This window comes from Engystomops pustulosus, chromosome 10 (assembly GCF_040894005.1).
Source record: "Engystomops pustulosus chromosome 10, aEngPut4.maternal, whole genome shotgun sequence".
NCBI lineage: Eukaryota > Metazoa > Chordata > Amphibia > Anura > Leptodactylidae > Engystomops > Engystomops pustulosus.
This window is the reverse complement of record NC_092420.1, coordinates 39,315,050-39,336,173: the sequence shown is the minus strand read 5'-3', so window position 1 is coordinate 39,336,173 and position 21,124 is coordinate 39,315,050. Positions and strand designations below refer to the sequence as shown.

General features: G+C 40.8%; 1 protein-coding gene and 1 long non-coding RNA gene across 3 annotated transcripts in view; one reads left to right on the top strand and one right to left on the bottom strand.

Annotated features, from left to right (window-relative positions):
• The window catches only part of LRRC52 (leucine rich repeat containing 52), a 95,669-nt gene extending 74,614 nt beyond the window's left edge, over window positions 1-21,055 (top strand). The window contains exon 2 of the mRNA XM_072127346.1: window positions 17,188-21,055. Within this exon, the coding sequence (XP_071983447.1) occupies window positions 17,188-17,480 (293 nt within the window). The 3' untranslated portion in view covers window positions 17,481-21,055. The remainder of the gene's footprint in view (window positions 1-17,187) is intronic.
• Window positions 1-21,124, bottom strand: part of LOC140104018 (uncharacterized) — a 395,139-nt gene that overhangs the window by 273,945 nt on the left and 100,070 nt on the right. Inside the window, exon 2 of one of the 2 annotated variants that reach the window (XR_011850227.1) lies at window positions 17,153-17,454. The exons of the other annotated variant lie outside the window; for it this stretch is intronic. This is a non-coding gene — a long non-coding RNA (uncharacterized lncRNA). Of the gene's footprint in view, window positions 1-17,152; window positions 17,455-21,124 lie in introns of those variants that run through there. 2 annotated transcript variants of the gene reach the window in all.

Here is a 21,124-nt window from a genome sequence, read left to right as displayed (position 1 = left end):
CCGGTCTCTTTCTGTGTCTGTTACTCTCCCCGTCTGTCTCTCACTCACACTCACTGGCTGTTTCTTTGTCACTCACTCTCCCCGTCTGTCTCTCTGTCACTCACTAACTATCCCTGTCTGTCTCTGTCACTCATTCTCCTCATCTGTCTCTCACTCATACTCATTGGCTGTCTCTCTGTCGCTCACTCACACTCAATGGCTGTCTCTCTGTTGATCACACTCACTGGCTGTCTCTTTGTCATTCTCTCACTCTCCCTGCCTGTCTCTCTGTCACTCCCTCACTGTACCTCACACATAAGCTTTATTATACTGATTGGCTGTAGTAACAAATCAAAGCTCAGAGCTTAAACTAATGACCTGTGGGAAAATAGCAGAAGAGCTGTGATTGGTTGCTTATTGCCACAGCAAACAATGCATCACAACAGTTGAAAAGAGGAGGATTGCCTAATAACACTGCTGTCAACATTGGTAACATATGTGTTTTTTTTTTTATATAATTTTGTTTATTACTGATAAACAGTAGGTCAAGGTACAGGAAAGCAAGTAATTACGAAACATCTTTCGTGACTTTAAATACAATGAAGGGCAAGTTCTTTGAATATTACAACCTAATAAAGTATTGTCAAAAACCATTGTCCTTTATGTCCATGTAATCTAAATGGAAGAAAAATAAAGTCTACGTTCCCGCATGACTCACTTGTCTGTCTGTTTTAAATATGTACCAAAACTCGTTCAGCCGGTCTATAGACCTCAATAGAGTACCATGGCACTCGTGCTGAACCCAAAACAAAACAAAAAAGAACTCTAGGTTTGAAAGAGTGTAGAAAATATTGTTAGAGAAGAGAAAGAGAAGTAAGAAGGAAAGGTGGGGTGGGATAACATAGGAGGGGGATCCTGATCGTGGGTCTCGTACAGAGAGATATTGTTGTGCTCAAAGTTTTATAGCAGCCTTCTGTATTCAGGAGACTGTTTAAACTGAATCCAGGGTCGCCACGTTTTGTAGAATTTTTCATGGGTTCCATGAACAGAGGAGGTAAGATCCTCCATGTGCATCAGGTCATTGACCTTTGTGACGCACATTGCCATTGTCGGCGGGGCAGTTTGTTTCCACAGCAGAGGGATGCAGGATCTCGCATTGATAACAAGGAAACGCACCAGAGATCTCTTATAGCCTCGCGTGGACATGTCGCAATGATGGAAGAGGAGCAGGGAAGGTTCCAGATTAAATGAGTCTCCACACAATGTGGAAATAACTCTCCCCAGCTCTTGCCAAAATGACGTGAGTACATTGCAGGACCAGAAGATGTGTAAAAAGGATCCCTGCGCCTCTCCGCATCTTCAGCACATGTCTGAGACTTGCGGGAAAATGGCATGAAATCTGGTTGGGAGCCTGTACCCTCTTGCTAGCAATTTGTAGCTTGCTTTCTGATAGCGCAAACTGATTGTCGCACTGTGGCAAAGTTCGAAAATTCTCTTTTTGTTCAGGGGTCAAAGATATGTTTAGGTCCTCTTCCCATTGGTAGAGGTAAATGGGGCCCGGATCATTTGGGATTGACAATAAACATGAGTATGTTAGGGATAAGGTATGTTGCAAGCCATTTGTGTTACCGCATAAGCATTCGAAAGTGGTTTTCTCTTTATTGAATTGCTGACAATGGGACAATGAGGCCAAGTAAAGCTGACCGACCCTCCACACCCCAAGAGGACAGGGGTCTGTCATCCCTGACAGCTCCTGACCCGTCATCCAATTTGAGTCTTTGATGAAATGCTCCGCCCCCTAAACTAACCTGCTCCCCTCCACTGAGTCTGTTTCAAACAAGTTGGGATTGGCATGTAGTCAAGGTGGGGCCTACCGTAGGGTGTTTCTTTAAGGGTGCCATTTTGGAAGGTTCCAACCAAGGCAGGATCTGCAATGGTATTTGCGTAAAGGATTTCTCGAGGTGGACCCATGGTTTCTCCTTCTGGTTGCAACACCAGTCCCGAACTCTGGCCATGTGTTTTGCGTTATAGTTAGTCTTGATATCGGGAAGACCTATCCCTCCCAATCTTTTAGGCCTGAACAGGGTGTTTCGACTAATACTAGCCGGTTTCCCTGCCCATACAAAGCTATGTTGTAGTGCATTTAATGAGCGGAAAAAGGCTGCAGGTATGTGAGTGGGTATTGCTTGGAATAGGTATAGTAAGCGGGGTAGGATGTTCATTTTAAAAATGGCGAATTTCCCAAACCACGAGAAGAGTCCTTTGGACCATTTAGTACAGTCTGTCTGAATGTTTTGAAGAACCGACGGGAAATTCAATGCATATTATTTAGATAAGTCCGCCAGGAGGTGTATTCCAAGGTATTTGATACTAACTGCCGCCCATTTGAATCAAAAAGATGTTTGGAGCATCTCTTTAAGAGGTTCAGGTAAAGATATGTTTAACGCTTCCGACATAGACCAGTTAACCAGGAAATTGGATAGTGATGAGAAGAGACGTAATTCCTGCATGAAATTGGGTACTGAGATCTGTGGGTTGCCTACAAAGAAGAGTAGATCATCTGCACATGCCCCTATTTTATGGGAGGAGCCTTGAGTTGGAATTCCAGAGATATCTTGATTGGCTCAGACTCTGCGGAGAAAGGGTTCCAGGGAAAGTACGAAAAGTAACGGAGACAAAGGACAGCCCTGTTCCGAATGTTGAAACTTTCTGACAATAAGCCATTCACCCGAACCGAGGCCGAGGGGGAGGAGTACAGAGATGGCACCCATGACAACATGCGGTTACGCAATCCAAAATGTCTAAGCGTTTCAGACATGAAGGCCAGCTGACTCTGTCGAATTCCTTCTCAGCATCTGTAGAGAGGCAATTTTTCCATTCGCGCTTTGTGAATCAAGTTAATCGCCTTAGTGGTATTGTCTCTGGCCTCCTTAGTATAAACCCTGCCTGGACCGGGTGAATGTACCCTTTCAGCAAGGGAGCCAATCTCATCGCCAAGACCTTTAAGAAGAGCTTGAGATCCTGGTTCAATAATGAAATTGGTCTGTAGCAAGTGCACTGAGTCGCGTCTTTCCCCGGTTTAGCTAAAACTGTGATGGTGGCTTGTAGTGCCTCCTGCAGGAGAGGCGAGCCAGCAGTCACGGCATTATAGGCCCTCGTCCAAGGAGGTTCGAGCAAATTTGCAAATGTTTTATAATAGGGCAGAGAAAAGCCGTCCGGTCCCGGGGCTTTGCCTTTTTGTGTCGCTTGTAATGCAGCTTTAAATTCTAAACTCGTTATAGGGGATTCTAACGCTTCTGCTTCCTCATCTGTCAGTGTGGGTAGTCCCGAATCAGCTATATAGTCTTGGATCTCGCGTCTACGTTCTGTCCTAGTATGGGGGGGAAGTCGGTCGTTCCAGGTTATAAAGAGTCTGATAGTAGTCTCTAAAAGCAGCCGCTATATCTTGATTGAGATGCAAAGTGTCCCCTTGCGGAGATGTGATTTTAGGGATATATGTGTGTGCTCTCTGATCTTGCAGTGCTCTAGCTAAAGTTCTACTGCATTTATTACTATACTCGTAAAAGTGTCTCTTGCACTTTGCTAAAGTACCTTTTGGCCTTGTCAATCAGTAGAGTACGCAAGACTTCTCTGGCTGAGATTAGGGAAGTTCTAGCGTCAGAGGTAGGTGTTCTCTTGTGTGAGAGCTCTAATGTTTTGATCCGATCTAAAAGGTTGGAGACAGCTTGAGCTCTCTCCTTTTTACTGCCATGCGATATGAGGATGCTTCTGACATTAAATTTGTGCCCCTCCCAAGATATGCAAGGGTCAATGTTCTCTGCTACAGTCCTCTCAAAGTGGGTTGCGATCGACTGTTTGATGTCTTCCAACACTAAGGGGTCTTCCAGGAGAGAAGCGTTAAGCTTCCACTGCCACTGGATTGCTGATGGGTTTGGTAGCGATATGGTCATTGAGATTAAGGCATGGTCTGAAAAGGTGATGTTGTCTATAGTTGCTCTATGGAGCAGTCCTAGATCTCTATGATGTAAGAATAAGAAGTCTATCCTGAAATAATTGTCATGGGTGGCCGAGTAGAATGTGTAGTCTTTATCTGAAGGATGAATTAACCTCCAGGTATCGACCAGTTGGTGTTCATGCAATAGACTTCTTATTCTACGTAAGCTTGCTTGCGTAAGTGTTGACTCTCCTGTAGATGTGTCCATCACTGGATCCAGTGCTACATTAAAGTCTCCATCGACCACCACTATGCCTTCGGCAAATTCATCTATCTAAGAAGTTACTCAAAGCCCAGGCCTGTCCTGTATTTGGAAGATATAATGAAGAAAGGTATAAAGACTGCTGGCTATCTCACCCTTTACCATGATCATACGGCCCTCTCGCTGCGAGAATCCACAAAGGTCCATGGGATTGTGTTTGCTATTAGTATAGAAGTGCCCCTAGACCTAGGATCGTCAGTATGACTGTGGTAGGAGTATGGGAACCACCTATTCTTAAGATTAAATGGTCTCATTGTGGCAAGATGCGTTTCTTGCACAAATGCAACTTGAATTTGCTTACGCTTGAGTAGTTTAAGAAGGATAGAACGCTTTTCAGGGCTATGTAGGCCTTTCACGTTAAGAGAGCCTACGTTAAAGGTGTCTAAAACTCTGCCTGGACGAGACATGTTCACTAGCGGGAAAGGGTGAGGGTGGATGGGAACTTAGGGGTTAAGGGGAAGTAAGGAGAGTATGTAGTGGGTTTGAGACCAGGGGGAAAGTTAGAAGGAGGCGACAAAGAGGAAGAAAAGGAGTGTGAGAGTAATAACTGGGAAATAAGAAAAAAGAAAAAAAAATGTAGAGAAGGGGAATACCCCTAAATCCCAGGTAAATATACCAGGGAACACCAATAAGTGGTGTGTGTGGGGAACGTAGAAAAGTATGCACAGAGCATACTGACCAACAGGCATTAATTATAGTTATAATAAACAGTCTAGCATCCTCTTCCCCCTCATGTCAAAGGTGAAGTTGCCTATGCAAGCTACACCAATAGATCAGAGTGGGAGGTTCAGAACCTTAAACGTTTCTATTGAAAGAAAAGATGAGTTGATGCCTACAATTAAACAGTATATTATAAATTACAATGATCAAAGTGATCAGCATACGCCCATCGTGGATCAATACAAGATGATATGGTTAACCGTTAAATATAGGCATCAAGTCAGTCTATCCTGCAAAACATTCCAACTACCATGGCCCCCTCCAGCGATGACCAACCTCCAGGTACTCAGCAACTGCCTCATAGGCTGAAGTATCACCGCCCAATATCTGTATAGGTTAAGTTCTAAGTAACAATGTAACACATTATAAGTAGTTATCCAAACATTTCAGTGAAAGTAACTAGAAATTAGAGGATCAAGTAAGTGGAGAGAGAAAGGATGGAACCTTAACAGGACTATAGATATAGGCCTGGTGCTGCTGCAAATCTCCTCTCTGGAACAGCCCTTTAACATAAGCAAAAAGTTTTTGATTTCCTGGTCTGCCGACAATGAGGGCGCGGTCACACGTTGCAGTGGAAACTGCATCGCAATCAGCTTTGTGGGGGTTTTAGGTGCAGTTTTGTCAATTGAACAGGTGAAAGACATGAAGTGAACGAGTGAATTTGATTTTGAAGGTGAAACCTGCTCCACAAATGTCTTTCACCTGTTCAATTGACAAAACTGCAGCTAAAACCCCCACAAAGCTGATTGCGATGCAGTTTCAACTGCAACGTGTGACCGCACCCTGAATATTGTTTCCAGGGCGCATGACATCTCAATTAGTATGGACTTGGGCTCGGTGTCTGACAGATTGTCATTAGGAAGATTTTCAGATAGACCTTTAATGCGAACATTATTTCGTCTGCCTCTGTTTTCCTGGTCATCCTGCAAATGTTGCAGGTGTTGTCTAGAGTTGGTAATCTCACGTTCCAACACAAAGACCCTTTCATTTAAAGAGACAGTCACGTTTTCAGTGTTCACAGTTCTAGTAGTAAGTGTCTCCAAATTTTCTCTGAATCCCTCCAGTGCCTGCTGGTGAGATGCCTCTACCATCTGTAACACAGAATCCAGGTCCTGTCGTGTGGGGAGGGCTTGGATTAGCTCTCTGAGAAATTGTGCCCCCATAGATATCAGTGGCAGGGTTGGGGGATGAAGGTTGGCTCCTGGGGCTTTCATTAGGGCTAGGCCAGCTGGGGCTTGCAGAGATCCGGGTCTGATACCTGCTGTGCCTGTGGATCGCTTCGCAGGCTGGCAGTAGTGCTGCCGCGCTGGTCCCTGCTACTCCCGCCGGAGAGATGTCTGCCAACAGGTGCGGGCACCATATTGGCTTCAGTTGATGTCTCCCGCAGTTGGTGCCTGAAGGGGTCCAGGCTCTCTCCCGTGGCCGCCGCAATGTTCGTTCCGGTCACGGAACATCCCGCGCTCCTTCCCCTCCTATTGGGCATGCCGGCTGTCATGGAGAGGTGTCGCTTCATGTGATAGTGCGGAGCTCTAACAATGAGCGTCCTCACTCCACCATGCTTAAGCCACGCCCCCGCCTTTAACATATGTGTTAATATCACTTGCTAACATATGTTAACATATGTTGCTAACATATGTTAACATATGTTGCTAACATATGTTAACATATCAATGACCTGTGGCAGAATAGAAGCTGAGCTGTAATTGGTTGCTTACTGCCACAGCAGACGATGGCTCCTATACATGGTGGTTATCATATTACCTCACATATTACTTCACATCTTACCTCACAGCTAAGCTGTGCCCATAGACCCTGCAGTCCCTATAGTAACCTGTCAAAGCTCAGAGCTCATAGTAATGGCCTGTGGCAGAACAGCAACAAATCACAGCTCAGCTACCAACTGCCACAGCAGCAGCAGACAATGGCTCCTGTATATGGTGGGTAATAATGGGACTTTGGAAGGCGTGGGCTGAAAATTTCAGCTCAAAACTTACTCTATGACGTTCCCTAAGTCACAGAGAGCGGCTGTGCAAAATTTGGTGACTGTAAACACGACAGTACAGATTCCTTTAGGGGACATACATACACACACAAATATGCACTCAGCTTTATATATTAGATTACTGATAATAGGCACTCGTGCCCTTAATTTATTAACACTTATCCATTTACATAGTTAAAATTTACCACAAAACGTATTGCCTTAAAATTCCTCACATGTTGAAAGCAAACATAAATATCTGATATTGGGAAGAGTAAAAAACGTTGCTATATATTGGGGCATTCTGAAAGGAAGAAAATTCAGGACTGCACTATTGACGTGAGTGTGCTTCCCAACAAGAACAAAAAAAGTATGTGGGTGCAGAAGCTGATACATGACTAAACTATTGGTGAGGCTGGGTTCACATCCCCACCACCAGTACCTGTTGTTCTGTTCTATTATAGAAATGCATCAATAGAAAGTAATTTTAGGATTCAGTAAAATCTGAAAAAAGCAAAGTTAGCAACTAATATCATAGGACATAACAATGAGAAACAACTTGCGGGTGCCGTGAACCCAGTCTTACACTACCATTGACAGACTATTGGGATTGTTTCTTACATCCATTTTTGAATAGTGCCCTGTTATTTTGAGTAACTCAAGGGGCTTCCTATAGATAATTGATGGCATTAGAATTAGTCAGATTAAGGCCTCTTGCACACATATTTTTGTGTGCTAGCCTTTCTTTTAGAGGATAGCATACATTTTCATGTTGTTTTATAGGTCCACATAAACAGCTGTGATTTTCTCAGCCCTGGGTATGATCTGAATATCAGAGACGAAAAACTCAGGGCAGGACCTATTCCTGCCCAAATTTGGGGCTCAGGCAGTCTCTTCTCTTGTCAATGGCATCTGAGCTGACCTCTGTAGGAGAGACTTGGTCATAGCAGACTTTTGAATGGCGCTTCCCTTCAAATATACATATTTGTAGACTCTCCCATGCTCATACAATCATAGTGTATGCAGCACTAACTAACCTTAGACATTGCCCCCTCCCAAAATGAATTGTAACATATACAGTGTCTACCCCTTTTATTAAAATACACAGTTTTTTTCAAATTATAATATTGTGCCTGTCATGAATTATTATTAAAGCGATTTACACCAGAATAAAGTTCAATACATAAATACAGTATTAGAACCGAGTTTTGTACAAGAAACACAGCACCAGGACCAATTCCCAGTCCCTATATGCATATGTACAGTATCTCAAATGATTTTACATATTTACAGATCCCTCTAATCTATATATATATACTGTCCCCCTCTCTATTAAATATATATTATATATGTGTGATGATGCATCTCTATAAATATCAATGATTGACCCCATTGTTTACAGGCTGTATACCACTAAGGTAGCAACTAGAGATGAGCGAGCACTAAAATGCTCAAATACCTAGGGATATGCCTTCCTGTATAATCTTGTTCAGTTTCCCTTTTACACTTGCAGTTGGATCTGTAGGTACAGAGGTATATGTAATTTCATCACTCTTGAGTTTATGGGGTAAAAAGACGTATTGTTTTTAACCACATATTCAGACAGGTCCGTTACATATGTGGTACTGGCATTATGAGCATCTTGTAAATCCACTAAATCCAATAGAAAGACATTACCTAGACGGCTATTGTTGACGGGGAAAGAAGTTTCACCGCGTTTGTTTAACAAATCATCTGTGCGGTTAACATAATTGTCTATAGATGCAGAGGAGAAAAAATGTCTTTTAAGTGTTAGGGACCTTATGAACTTGTTGACATCCTTGATAACATCATATAATATCTTGGTATAAAGTTTAATCCCTTGGATAGGACACAGATTTGCTGTTTATTCAAGATACATGCAGATTGATTGATAATGTTATATTCTTCATCCAATGATGTTGCTACTTGCGTTTTGTCTTAGTTTTTTTGTCCTGTGCGATGTTTCCTACCCCCTCTGTTTCCTTTTTCGTTTGTTCTGTTCGATTTCTGTCTTGTTTTCATAGTTGGTTGTGTGTCTTGATCTAAAAAAGTTTTATTGGAAGAGGAGGAAGTATGACTGGAAATGGTCTCATTGTCAGACATGTCAGTATTGCCGTCCGATGTGTCTATTTCCGTAGAACTGAAGGAAACGCATTTCCTTTGTTAAGCGCACTCCGGGGTATATTAAAGACCATACTTCAGTTCTCCAAGCCATGGAACATGTAACTTGGACAGAAAACAACCTTATATATATAGTAGGACTATATACTTCCATCCCTCACCATTTAGCGATCGAGTCAATCAGTTTCCACTTATGGAAGCACAGTTCCTTTACAGAAACCACAATTAATTACATACTGGATGTTTTGTTTTTTCTCTTAACCATTAATTTTTTCATGTTTGATTGCAAATTTTTCTTTCAGAAACAGGGATGCCCCATGTGGTCTAAATTTTCTCCCACCCTGGCCAACCTATACATGTCATGGTTTGAAGAAAATATGGTTTATAATAATAACAATATGTACCGCACATGTATCGGTTGGCTAGGTCGTTATATCGATGACTACCTGCTGATTTGGACAGGCCCTTCTAGTGATGTTGTGAACTTTGTAAATTATTTGAATAACAATATTTATAATCTAAGCTTTACATACACCACAGCCAAATGCACCATACCATTTCTAGACATCTCTTTAACATCCACAGGACAAGTACAAACCGATCTTTTTCGCAAGCCCACATCAGGCAATACACTTCTTTTTGCCACCAGTAATCATCCACCACATGTCACAAGAAATTTACCTAAAGGTGAACTAATAAGGGCAAAACGCATATGTTCCTCGGAGGAACTTTTCAATGTTTCATCCAATAACATCTGCAAAAGACTCCATAAACAAGGTTACACCGGGAGAAACATAAACAACACTCTTCACAAATTAAAATGAACCAAGAAGCAATTTTCTATATAACCAAAAGAAAAAACAAAAGATAAGTGTCCCTAAACTTACATTTAGCACCACTTATAACAACAGATACGACATAGTTCACATTGTCCGACGTCACCACCCGATTTTATTCCAAGATGACATTTCAGCAGAAATATGGAAAAGTGGAGTGAGATTCGTCTCCAAAAATGCTCCTTCTTTAGCCAAGATACTATCTCCAAATTTATTTGTTTCTAGTTCTGCTACTAATAATTGGCTAAAACATAAAGGCAGCACTAAATGTGATTTTTCCAGATGTAGCTCTTGCCGATATTTAGACAAAACTTCTTATTTTACATCTGTCGTCACTTCCAAAAAATATAACATCAGCACCCACTTGAACTGCGAGAGTGACCATGTAATTTATGTGGCCACCTGCAGTACATGTGAGCTGCAATATGTCAGGTGCACTACACGCAAATTAAAAAGAAGGATTTATGAACACTCATTTCCAATCCCTTCCCTTCTTTGGTTGAGCTTGATGGACAAGTGTCTTTTTTCAACCGTATAAACTATGAAACTATGAAACACTGCAATGACTCACTTGTAATACAGGATTTAACCATAAATAAAAACATTTCAGGTTTGTCCAAACACTTTAGATCATCACACGCAGGAGACCTGACGAGTCTACACATCGTCCCCATAGAAAGGGTGCCACGCCCCCGTAGAAGTTTCAAGACACTCTTATCCCGGGAGGCCTTTTGGATTTTGGCATTACAAACACGGTCGCCACCAGGGCTGAACTACAAAAGTTACCTGTTGTACTTATATTGATACACTTTCGTTCTTTCATCTAACGACACATATTCATATAGGTAATGTTGTCTCCCTTTTCCCTGTTACCATTTGTCACATTGTCAATTGGAAGTAAGGTGGAGTTATGTGCTGGTGTTAACTTGCTCTCCTCCTATATATTTGCTTCACTGGTCATTATGTTTTATGCTACGACTAAGGACGGTTAGCGTCCAAAACGCGTCAGTTTTTTTAACTTATGCTGTGAATTTTTTTAATCTTCTGAAATAAAAAATGGACTTTTAATTAATTACCTGTTTGGAATGCTGGAGTTTCCTCTTCTATAAATCACCGTAATCGTAGTGAAAGATTATTTTTACGTTACGTTGAGCAGGGGGAAAAAAGTGCTAAAAATCCAAAATAAAAATTGATGATTTTGTTTGTGTCCCACTTGAAATAGTTAATAAAATCTCATGAATAAGCTTAAGACCCCCCAAAATGAATTATCTATACATTGTATCTCATCCCATACATAAGAAGCCCTCATACAGTATGTTCGCATTACCAAAAAAATTTTAATTTATAGCTTGTACGATGTGACAATACAAATCTGCTGTGAATAGCGCTGCTTTGATCCTACGCTCGGCTGTGCGCCCTTACAGCAGTTTACCACTAAATATGGGGTATCAATACACTCGGGAGACATTGGGCATCAAACGTTGCAGAGCGTTTCATCATTTAATTTATTATGAAACTGTCAGTTTTGGCCTCAATTAATGTATTTTCCAAAAAAATTCAAACGTTTCTAAATCGCAGGTCCATATTGTTTTAACCCTTGTGAAACACTTAAAGGGTTAATAGACACAATAGAAGTTGTTTTACATACGTTGAGGGGTGAACTTTTTATAGTGGGGTAATTTATGGGGTTTTACTATTATTTAGGACTTTCAAAGTCACATGAAAGCTGAGTTGTCCCTCAAAATGTGAGTTTTGGCAATTTTCATGAAAAACATTGATAAACAATGATGTTGACAACATTACCCAGTGTACCTCCTCTCCTTGAAACTACCCTTTATCCTTGTGTAAAGATCTTTCAACTCTAGGGTCTTCATTTATAAGTAGAAGGTGCCAATACACTATTTTAGGTTTAATCAAGAACTTCATTAGAGACAGAATAGCATGACAAACATACATAGTGATAGAATCAAAACAAATCTCTCCAGATCATTTAGGTAATCTAATCATATAACATTTGCTCAGATCCGCAATTAGGTGTACAGGACAACCTGAAAGAGAGTTGATTGGGAGTCCAGCACAAATATCATAATAGTGAGACTGCAGAGAGAACCACACATTCAGGGTGAAATTGAAGAAAGAGGAAACTCAAAAAGGGGGGCTTAGGAAGCACACATGTGTTTAGAGGGAGAACAGTTCCTGAAATCTGTAGGAGCCCTGGAAAGTTTCCCACGGAATCCAAGTGGTAGCTGTCTTACCCTGGTCTACAGTAGCCACAATAATGCGACTAGTAGCCAGTAGTTACAGGGATGTCCCCAGTATTCAGCAGTCAGTGTTACCTCCAGTAGCCAGAATTCACAGTGATGCCCCCAGTAGCCACAATAATGCACCTAGCAGCCAGTAGTCACAGTGATGTCTGCATGCACCACAATAATACCCCCAGTAATGTAAAAAAAATAGAATTCCATTCATTGTGTGGGTTCAACAATGATTTTGTTTTATTGTACAGGTCATTACGGATGTAGTGATTCCATATATGTGGGATACTTGGCATTTTTATAGAAAAAATATTTTGTTCCTTATTTAGGAAATATTTTTTTGCCTTTTTTCATTGTCTCATTATGGTATATGAACTAGCAATCATCTGTTTGTTTGTTCATTATAATACCCTGTATTACTGATGCATTGCATGGCATTAGAACTGTCAGCCTATGCAATCGCATAGGCCAGTGATGGCTAACCTATGACACACGTAGCCATTTTCACTGACACGCGGCTGCCTGAGAGTTAAGTTTCATCCTACATGTTCAGGTGCAGTAGCCGGGAGGCTGAGAGATTGCACTGAGCTTCCAGCACTCCCCCCTCCTCCTCCTTCCCCGGGCTGGCCACTCCCCATGTGTGAGCTGTGCCTAGTGTCTCCAGTCAGCACAGGTATCAGCACAGGGCACAGCAGGAGAGGTGACCCGGCCATACACCCAGGAGGCTCCTCTGCAGTTCCTGATAGTTGTGGTGGGGGTAGGATGGCAACACAGTCAGAGGCCACATTGCTGCTGCCTTGTGTGATGTCCCAGCAGCTGCCACCTCTACACTGACCAGCTCCAGAGCAGGGATGAGGGAGGACAACCACTCCCATCATACAGTGAGTAAGGTCAGTGCACTGTATGATAGAGGACAGTCATCAGGGCTTGTGTGTCAGTTTTGTGACGTACAAGCCCTGAAATAATCGCAACGCCTTGCAAATCGCCAGACATTACGATTATTTTGCTCCGCACACCTTCTCAAGAGGGCATGAAGGAAATGCGGACAGCGGCGCCTGCGCCCTCGCTATAACCTGTGAACTTTCATGACTGAAAGTTTGCAGGTTACTAAGCAATTTCACACCTGTCTGATTGTATGGCAGTACATGGTAGGATCAATCAGACAATCCACGGTTAAAGTACCCTAGAAGTTAAATAGTATACATATTTGTTATTTAAACTATAAATATCACAAAAATATGTTTTTTTTGTCAAGGTGACACACCACCCGAGTTATGCTCAGTTTTTTGGCGAATTTTGACACACCAAGCTCAAAAGGTTGCCCATCACTGGCATAGGCCAACACAGTGCTTGTAAGAATCTGTGTGTGACAGGATCTTACAGGCATCTACTATGGACAGCCCTGGGGACTTAGATCAGACCATGGAGTTGCCGCCCCTGAAAACACTGCTACACCGGACCAGGGCCGCAACTGCCATGAGGCGAGATGAAAATCTCTCCTCAGGCGCCAGAATGCGCATCCCTGTAAAGGGCGGTGAAATTCGCCACTCTGAAGTGGGCGTTTCGGGCGCCCGTTAAAGGCCGAATTGCCCACCAGCTAAATAAATCACGCCTGTCTCTTTAAGACACAGGCACGATTTATATGCGGAGCGACACAGCGCCTTTCCGGCTGCTGCGTCGCTCCATTCTAATCAATGACACAGGTGTCATGACGTCACGCCGCCTGTGTCACTCAGCGGAGCCGCGGCTGTGAAGATGGGACCCACGCGCCGAGGGAGCAGCTGCCTGCAGGTGAGTATGATTTTTATTATTTTTAATGCACTTTCATTAATTTGGCTAATAAGGGAGAGTGGGGAAGTACTGTATATTTTATATGGGGCCATACTTGTTTTATACTGTTGGGGGGGGGGATATATTATATGGGGCCATAATTGTTCTATACTGTGGGAGGGGGGGGTGTATATATTATATGGGGCCATACTTTTTTATACTGTGTGTGTGTGTGTGGGGGGTGTATATATTATATGTGGCCATAATTGTTTTATACTGTGGGGGAGGGGGGTGTATGTATTATATGTGGCCATACTTGTTTTATGCTGTGGGGGGTGTATATATTACATGGGGCCATAATTGTTTTATATGAGATACAGTATATTACTAAGCTGGAGGCTGTATATGGGAAACAGTATATTACTAAGCTGGGGGCTGTATATGGGATACAGTATATTACTAGGCTGGAGGCTGTATATGGGAAACAGTATATTACTAAGCTGGAGGGCTGTATATGGGGTGCAGTATATTACTAGGCTGGGGGGCTGTATATGGGGTACAGTATATTACTAAGCTGGGGGGCTGTATATGGGATAGAGTATATTACTAAGCTGGAGGCTGTATATGGGAAACAGTATATTACTAAGCTGGAGGGCTGTATATGGGGTACAGTATATTACTAGGCTGGGGGGCTGTATATGGGGTACAGTATATTACTAAGCTGGGGGGCTGTATATGGGATAGAGTATATTACTAAGCTGGAGGCTGTATATGGGAAACAGTATATTACTAAGCTGGGGGGGCTGTATATGGGGTACAGTATATTACTAGGCTGGGGGCTGTATATGGGGTACAGTATATTACTAAGCTGTGGGGGCTGTATATGGGATACGTATATTACTAAGCTGGGGGGCTGTATATGGGGTACATTATATTACTAAACTGGGGGGTCTGTATATGGGATACAGTATATTACTAAGCTGGGAGGGGCTGTATATGGGATACAGTATATATCTAATCTGGGGGGCTGTATATGGGATACAGTATATTACTAAGCTGGGGGGCTGTATATTAGGGGGTGCTATATATTCACATTGGTCAGGGTAGCACTGTATGTAAAATCATGTAACATAATAACAGGGTGGGATATATTAGTTATAGGATACCATAGATTACTTTATATCATTTAAACAAAATGTTAGGGGTCTGTATTAATAAATTAGGGGTGTTGTATATTGATTGGTGCTGTGCATGCTATAATTCCAGTAGAAATATATATAATGAAGGGATGTTTTATATGTGTGGAGTGTGTGGTCAGTTGTGTTGTGAGGGGTATATATTATTTAGGAGCACAGTGTTGTTATCCAGGAGACTTTATACCGTAAGTGACTGTGGTATTTTTAGGGACCCCGGGTGGAGATGCTGCACGGAGCTGAAGCTATCTGGCCGTGAATTCACCTTTGATACTTCATGGATTGGAGACTGCGGAATAAAGTCCTCCTGATGGAAGAGATTGTCATCTAAAAGGTACTAGATGCCACTAATGACTCCTAGAACCTGTAGTTAGTCACACAGTGTCAGGGAGCTGCCTGTGGGGATATTAATTGTTAGTAACGTTTTCAGCATTTACTTAACAGGGAGCGGGGGGGGGGCAGTATTTTTATATTCGCCTCAGGCAGTAAATATGCTAGAAACGGCCCTGCAGCGGACATCCCATGTTTCTCAATGCCGGTTCAACTCCAGTGATCGGCTGAATTAGTACATGTGGTACTTTAAGGCGTTAATGCTGCTGTATAATTATGTGTGCTTATTTACTCCTAAAATATATTTATGCATACAGTATATTCACTTTTGGTATATTTTTTATATGTGCCAGATATGTTTATGTGTGTGTTAATTCATTGCTAGTAAATATTTCTATGTGCGGCATATTCATTGTTTATGGTATATTCATTGATTGAATATATTTATGTGTTTGCTACATACATTGCAGGTATATATTTATATTTGCGGTATATAAATTTCAGGTATACAATCAAAGAAGATAGGCAGAGCAGCAGTATAATGAAAGACAAATTGAAATTCGTGGTGGGTGCAGGCTTCAAGGGGTCCGGCTCAAGATCCCATAAACAGCAAAAAATCCAAAACAAGGAAGCAGCACTCTGTGAAAAAAACTGTGTTTTTATTTCACCAGTGGGCAGATGCAACGTTTCAGCTGTCTCAATGCAGCTATTTTCAAGCATGCTGCTTCCTTGTTTTGCATTTCAGATATACATTTATATGGGTAGTGTTTTCACTGGAGGGACAATTTTTTCTCTTTGCACCACATTTACTGCTGGTAGGCCTTATTGAAGATGATCCCATACATATTGACACCTGAGATTTTATACTTATGATTTTTAATGGGGGAGGGGAGCGGTGCTAATTTTTGTTTTTCTGCCTAGGGTACCAAAATACCTTCTCCCTGCCCTGTAAAATATGGTATACAATACTCAACACAGAATAGCATATAGTGCCAGGGATTTACAGTAGCATTGGTCCTAGATAGATAGATATGGCACATAAAGTTTAAGTTTTAAGTTTGCTTTAGAGTGGACTTGACAGTATCTTAAAGGACATCTACCAACAGAATCAAAAATTGTAAATATTGTTGGCAGGATGAGCTCTTCTTTTAGTTTCTTATCCCTGGTTTTTACAAAAAAAGACTTTTGAAAATTATGCAGAAGAATGAATCCTGCCAGAGAGTGCACACACCAGTATGTCAGAGTGCTTGGTTTACAATCCTTGATCCTGGTGGAAGATGCCCTTTAACTCTCCACCAGCGCTGCTCATCTTGGCTCCAACCAGGTGCTCATCAGTTGTCTGTGACTTGTTCCATCAGTGTCTAATTGACTTAAGATTTAAAGGACATCTGCCACCAAGATGAAAGACTGACTATATGCAAATGAGCCTGTGGGGCTCTAGGCTCCATTAATGCCTATGGAGCTTGCAGCCCCTTAGACTCATTTGCATACAGTCCTTCATCCTGGTGGCAGATGCCCTTTAAGTGAGACAGAGTACTTGAACTATGATTTTCCTTACAATTATTCCCTCACAGTAGTTTTCTATGTTTGCTTTAGTACAAATTCCTGTTATTTATTGTTACTCCATTTGTTTGCTCCATTATTAATTATTCAATACTTTCAGCACTTCAGAATTAAAATGACTACTTCATTACAATGTAATTTCTGCTTTTTTTTATTTTGCAGATGAAGAAAACATGACTTGCACAACCCCTCTTCAAATTCATGGGGAACCGCTAAAAGAGACAGAAAAACATATCAATCTAATGTGTTTCACCAATCTATATGAGAGAGACTATCTCTTCCTAATGCTGGTGGGATTTGTCATCTTTGGATCTGGTACAGTAGTAGCATGGCTAACTGGTGTCTGTGTCGTAATCTATGACCGATTGTGTGGCTCCAGCGAGGATGATGAAGATGAAGATGATGATGAACCTCCTCCACCTGCGAAACCTAAAAAAAAGGAGGAAGAGGCCTAAAAATAAGGCTCTATGTAAATGCAACCACCACCTTTGGCCTTCTAGGAGTTCTAGTGAGATATTGAATTCAAGAAAAGAAATATCAAATGAGTCACTTTTCACTGTAAACTAAATCCATTCTCTTAAACACAATACATATCATATCATTGATGGAAATGTATTTAAAAATCTTCATGCAACAACTATTGTAACAAAGTTCCCATTGAAGGCTTGGTTTACATTTGAGTTGGAAGCTTCATTGTGAGCCTCCAACGTAGATTCTGTAGAAAGGCTAGATTAGTAGGCACAATAATGGCAAGCCTAAGCCAGCATCTATGTAAATATGCATAGAAGCTCTTCAATTAAAGATCTCCAAGGAGTTCATTTCGGACTATAGGGAAAATGAAGGTTTTATCTACCATATTTGTTTTTTTTCACCAGTATGTTATTCCTTTGCATTACAATTGAATTGTGTGCTTTTGTGTCTTTTTCATTTCCTCCATTTAGGTAGTTTTATATCTTTGTTTCAAGTTTAATTATTTGTTCTCAAACAAGTATTTTCCAAATTACTCAAAAGAGGTGACAGCCCATGTTCCCTCTTATGCTCAGTTCCAAGGGAGTGGAGGAAGAATAGAACATGGGCTTGGTTTCTGCTAGGCCATGCACTTAAAATAGAATCCAAATTATATGTCCATTTAAGCTGAAAACATGCATAGGCTGTCACAGGTTGCAATTGAAAGCAGTAAGAAGGTACTTCATAAGACATGATACGCAAAATATTGCTTCTAAAATGCTAAAGTTTTTTTTTATAGCTGCTCTGAGTGACCAGCCACTGCTGGTTTTGTCTAGTGATGCAAAAAGCAAATGAAATTACTGCAATGTGTGTAAGGCTTTTTTTTTTGTTTTTTTAAAGCTTTATTTATTAGATTTTCATTTTTAAAAGTACAAACTTCAACAGAGACATCAAGAAGTACAAGCAGAAGTAAAAATGTATAATGGAATATTTTAAGCTTCACCTAAAAAAACATGCCATACATAATTCTAAATTCCAATGTAATATATATTATCATAAATCTACAACACTCATATACATTCTTATTCCTTCCAGTTGACTTTGTTATACATTTTTCTGCTTTCTACTGATGAATTGATCAATATCATATTGATTATATAGGAGATGTGCACGAACATCTGGAATGTGAAGAATAGTGTTCTTTCAATGTGTTCTGCACTTAAATGGTCCTGTATTCACTGTTTTTAATGTTTTAATTCTATTCTTCACTTTGCAGCTGTGCACACGTATATGTATACTCGCTCATCTCTACTATTGATGTTTTGGGGGGTGTAATATAACCTGTATACAATTTTGAGCTGCATTAATTTGACGGCTTCCGACATTGCCACATTTCCAGCATTCTGATATATGCTTGCCCATTATATACTGTTCCCCCCCCCCCTTTGATTTTCCCAAGAAATTCCACCAAGTGACTCCTATCTACTTTTAAGTAATGTCTTCTACTTACAGTTTTAACTCTGTGATATAATTGAATATATTGAAAATAATATTTCTCCTCTTATATAAATCTTTAATCGTATTAAATGACATTAATCTTCCATCAACAAAAACTTGTGCGATTTGCTCAATACCCCAACTTTCCCAAAATCTCCAACCTTTAAATTGCTGCATCTCTTTTAGGTAATAATTATTCCATAATGGGGACTGTGTTATACTACAGTTCAACTCATATTGCTTCCTAACCCAATCCCATACTTTACTAAAACACCTACAAATTGGTATTCGTGCTAACTCCGTGAATTTCAAAACCCCTGATTCCAAAAAAGCAAACCCGTTATTAAACTCCATGTTTACCCTTTGTGCAATAGCTTTGATTGTTCTATCATCTTTCCCCCCTAACATATATTGGAGTATAGAAGCCACAAAGTAAAGAAAGAAATTTGGCAATGCCCAGCCTCCCTTTCCTTTGGGTTTATAAAGATGTTCCAATTTAATTCTAACCCTCTTCTTTCCCCAAATTAACTCATTCAAAAGTCTCTCAATAATTTTAAAAAGTTTACCGCTAATCCATATGGGTGTAACTGTGATCACATGTAGCAACTGGGGTAGCAAGATCATTTTAACCAATGCTAATCTATCTGACTGTGATAGGGGCAGTTTAACCCATATGTGTATTTTTTTCCAAATCTTTTGTATTAGTGGTATTAAATTATTTCCAATGTATTCCTTCGGATTAGCAGAAACTTTACTACCTAGGTATTCTATAGTATCTCCTTTAGACAAAACTGTCAAGTTCCCCCTATTTTTAATAGAAAATTCCTCTACCGGAAGCAGGCAGGATTTATTCCAATTAACTTCTAGCCCAGAGAATTTACCGAATTCTGCTATAGTGTCCATAATAATCGGCATAGATTATTCTGTTTGTTCTACTGTAAACAGTATGTCATCTGCATACAATAACATTTTGTCCTCTGACCCGTTACAACTGCACCCTCGGATGCCTGTGTCATTCCTGCACTTTATTGCTGGTGGTTCCAAGAATAGAACGAATAACATCGGAGAGACTGGGCATCCCTGTCTCGTCCCTCTTAAGATGTTGAACTCTTCCGTCAAATCTTGACCCATTCTTATTTTGGCCTTTGGGTCCGAATACAATAGCCGAATATACTTCACAAACTGTAAACCAAACCCGAATGTGTGTAAGGCTTTAATTTTTGTCGTTTCCATTTATTAAATGAAAATGCTTGTATTCCAAGTTTTTTCTGAAATTAGGCTAAAACAGTACCACTTGATGTTTTTTTTCCCACCTCAATAAATGCTTTTACATTGGATATGAAATGGATCCTTGATGCTCAGCTTTAAAAGCCATTTAACCAAATCAGGGACAATGGGGCTCATTTACTAATGGTCGGGCGCTGCAGTTTCGACGGACTGTTCACCTTTTTCGGTGCTTACACGGCTTGCACAGTTACTTAAGAAGTGTCTGCGGTGGGATTGAGGTTCATACGATCCTTTTGTGCCACAACTATGCTGGCTTCAATGTGACACAAATCGGGGGGCGTGCTATCGGACTTTCTGACTCATTCGGACTGAGAGTGGGATTAGAAAAAGATGCAAACCAAAAAGATATTGATAAATGCCCCACAATATGTTTGCCCCCTCAGCACATTAAGACACCAAATCCCTCTTCCATTTACCATATGCAGTAAATACTAGCAGGGGCCAGGGGCTTCTTTAAGACATCTTGTCAATTTTTTTAGCCAGGAAAATGAATCGTAGAATCCCTCTCCAATATAGGGAATGTCAGTTTAAAATCTGTGTCAGGAGGTTAGATTGGGGATCTTCATGCCTAGTTTGATGCAGATTTTTCTGCAGAAAATCAACTTAAATTCTGCTGTGTGAATGTACCTCAAAGCTGCTGCACTCTGGTATTCTGACTTCATCCAGGAAAAGCTTTAATGTCTATAACACAAGTCTTCCGAGTTTGCTGAACAAATTTAACGACGCTTTATGTAAATTAGATTTAATCTGTAAAAACTCTGTAGCTCTAGTATGAGCAAATATAACAAAAATTATAATTTTGGCAATAAATAAAAATTTAAACTGTTATGCATTCTGTAAAAAATCTAGAATAATAAAGTTGTCTAAT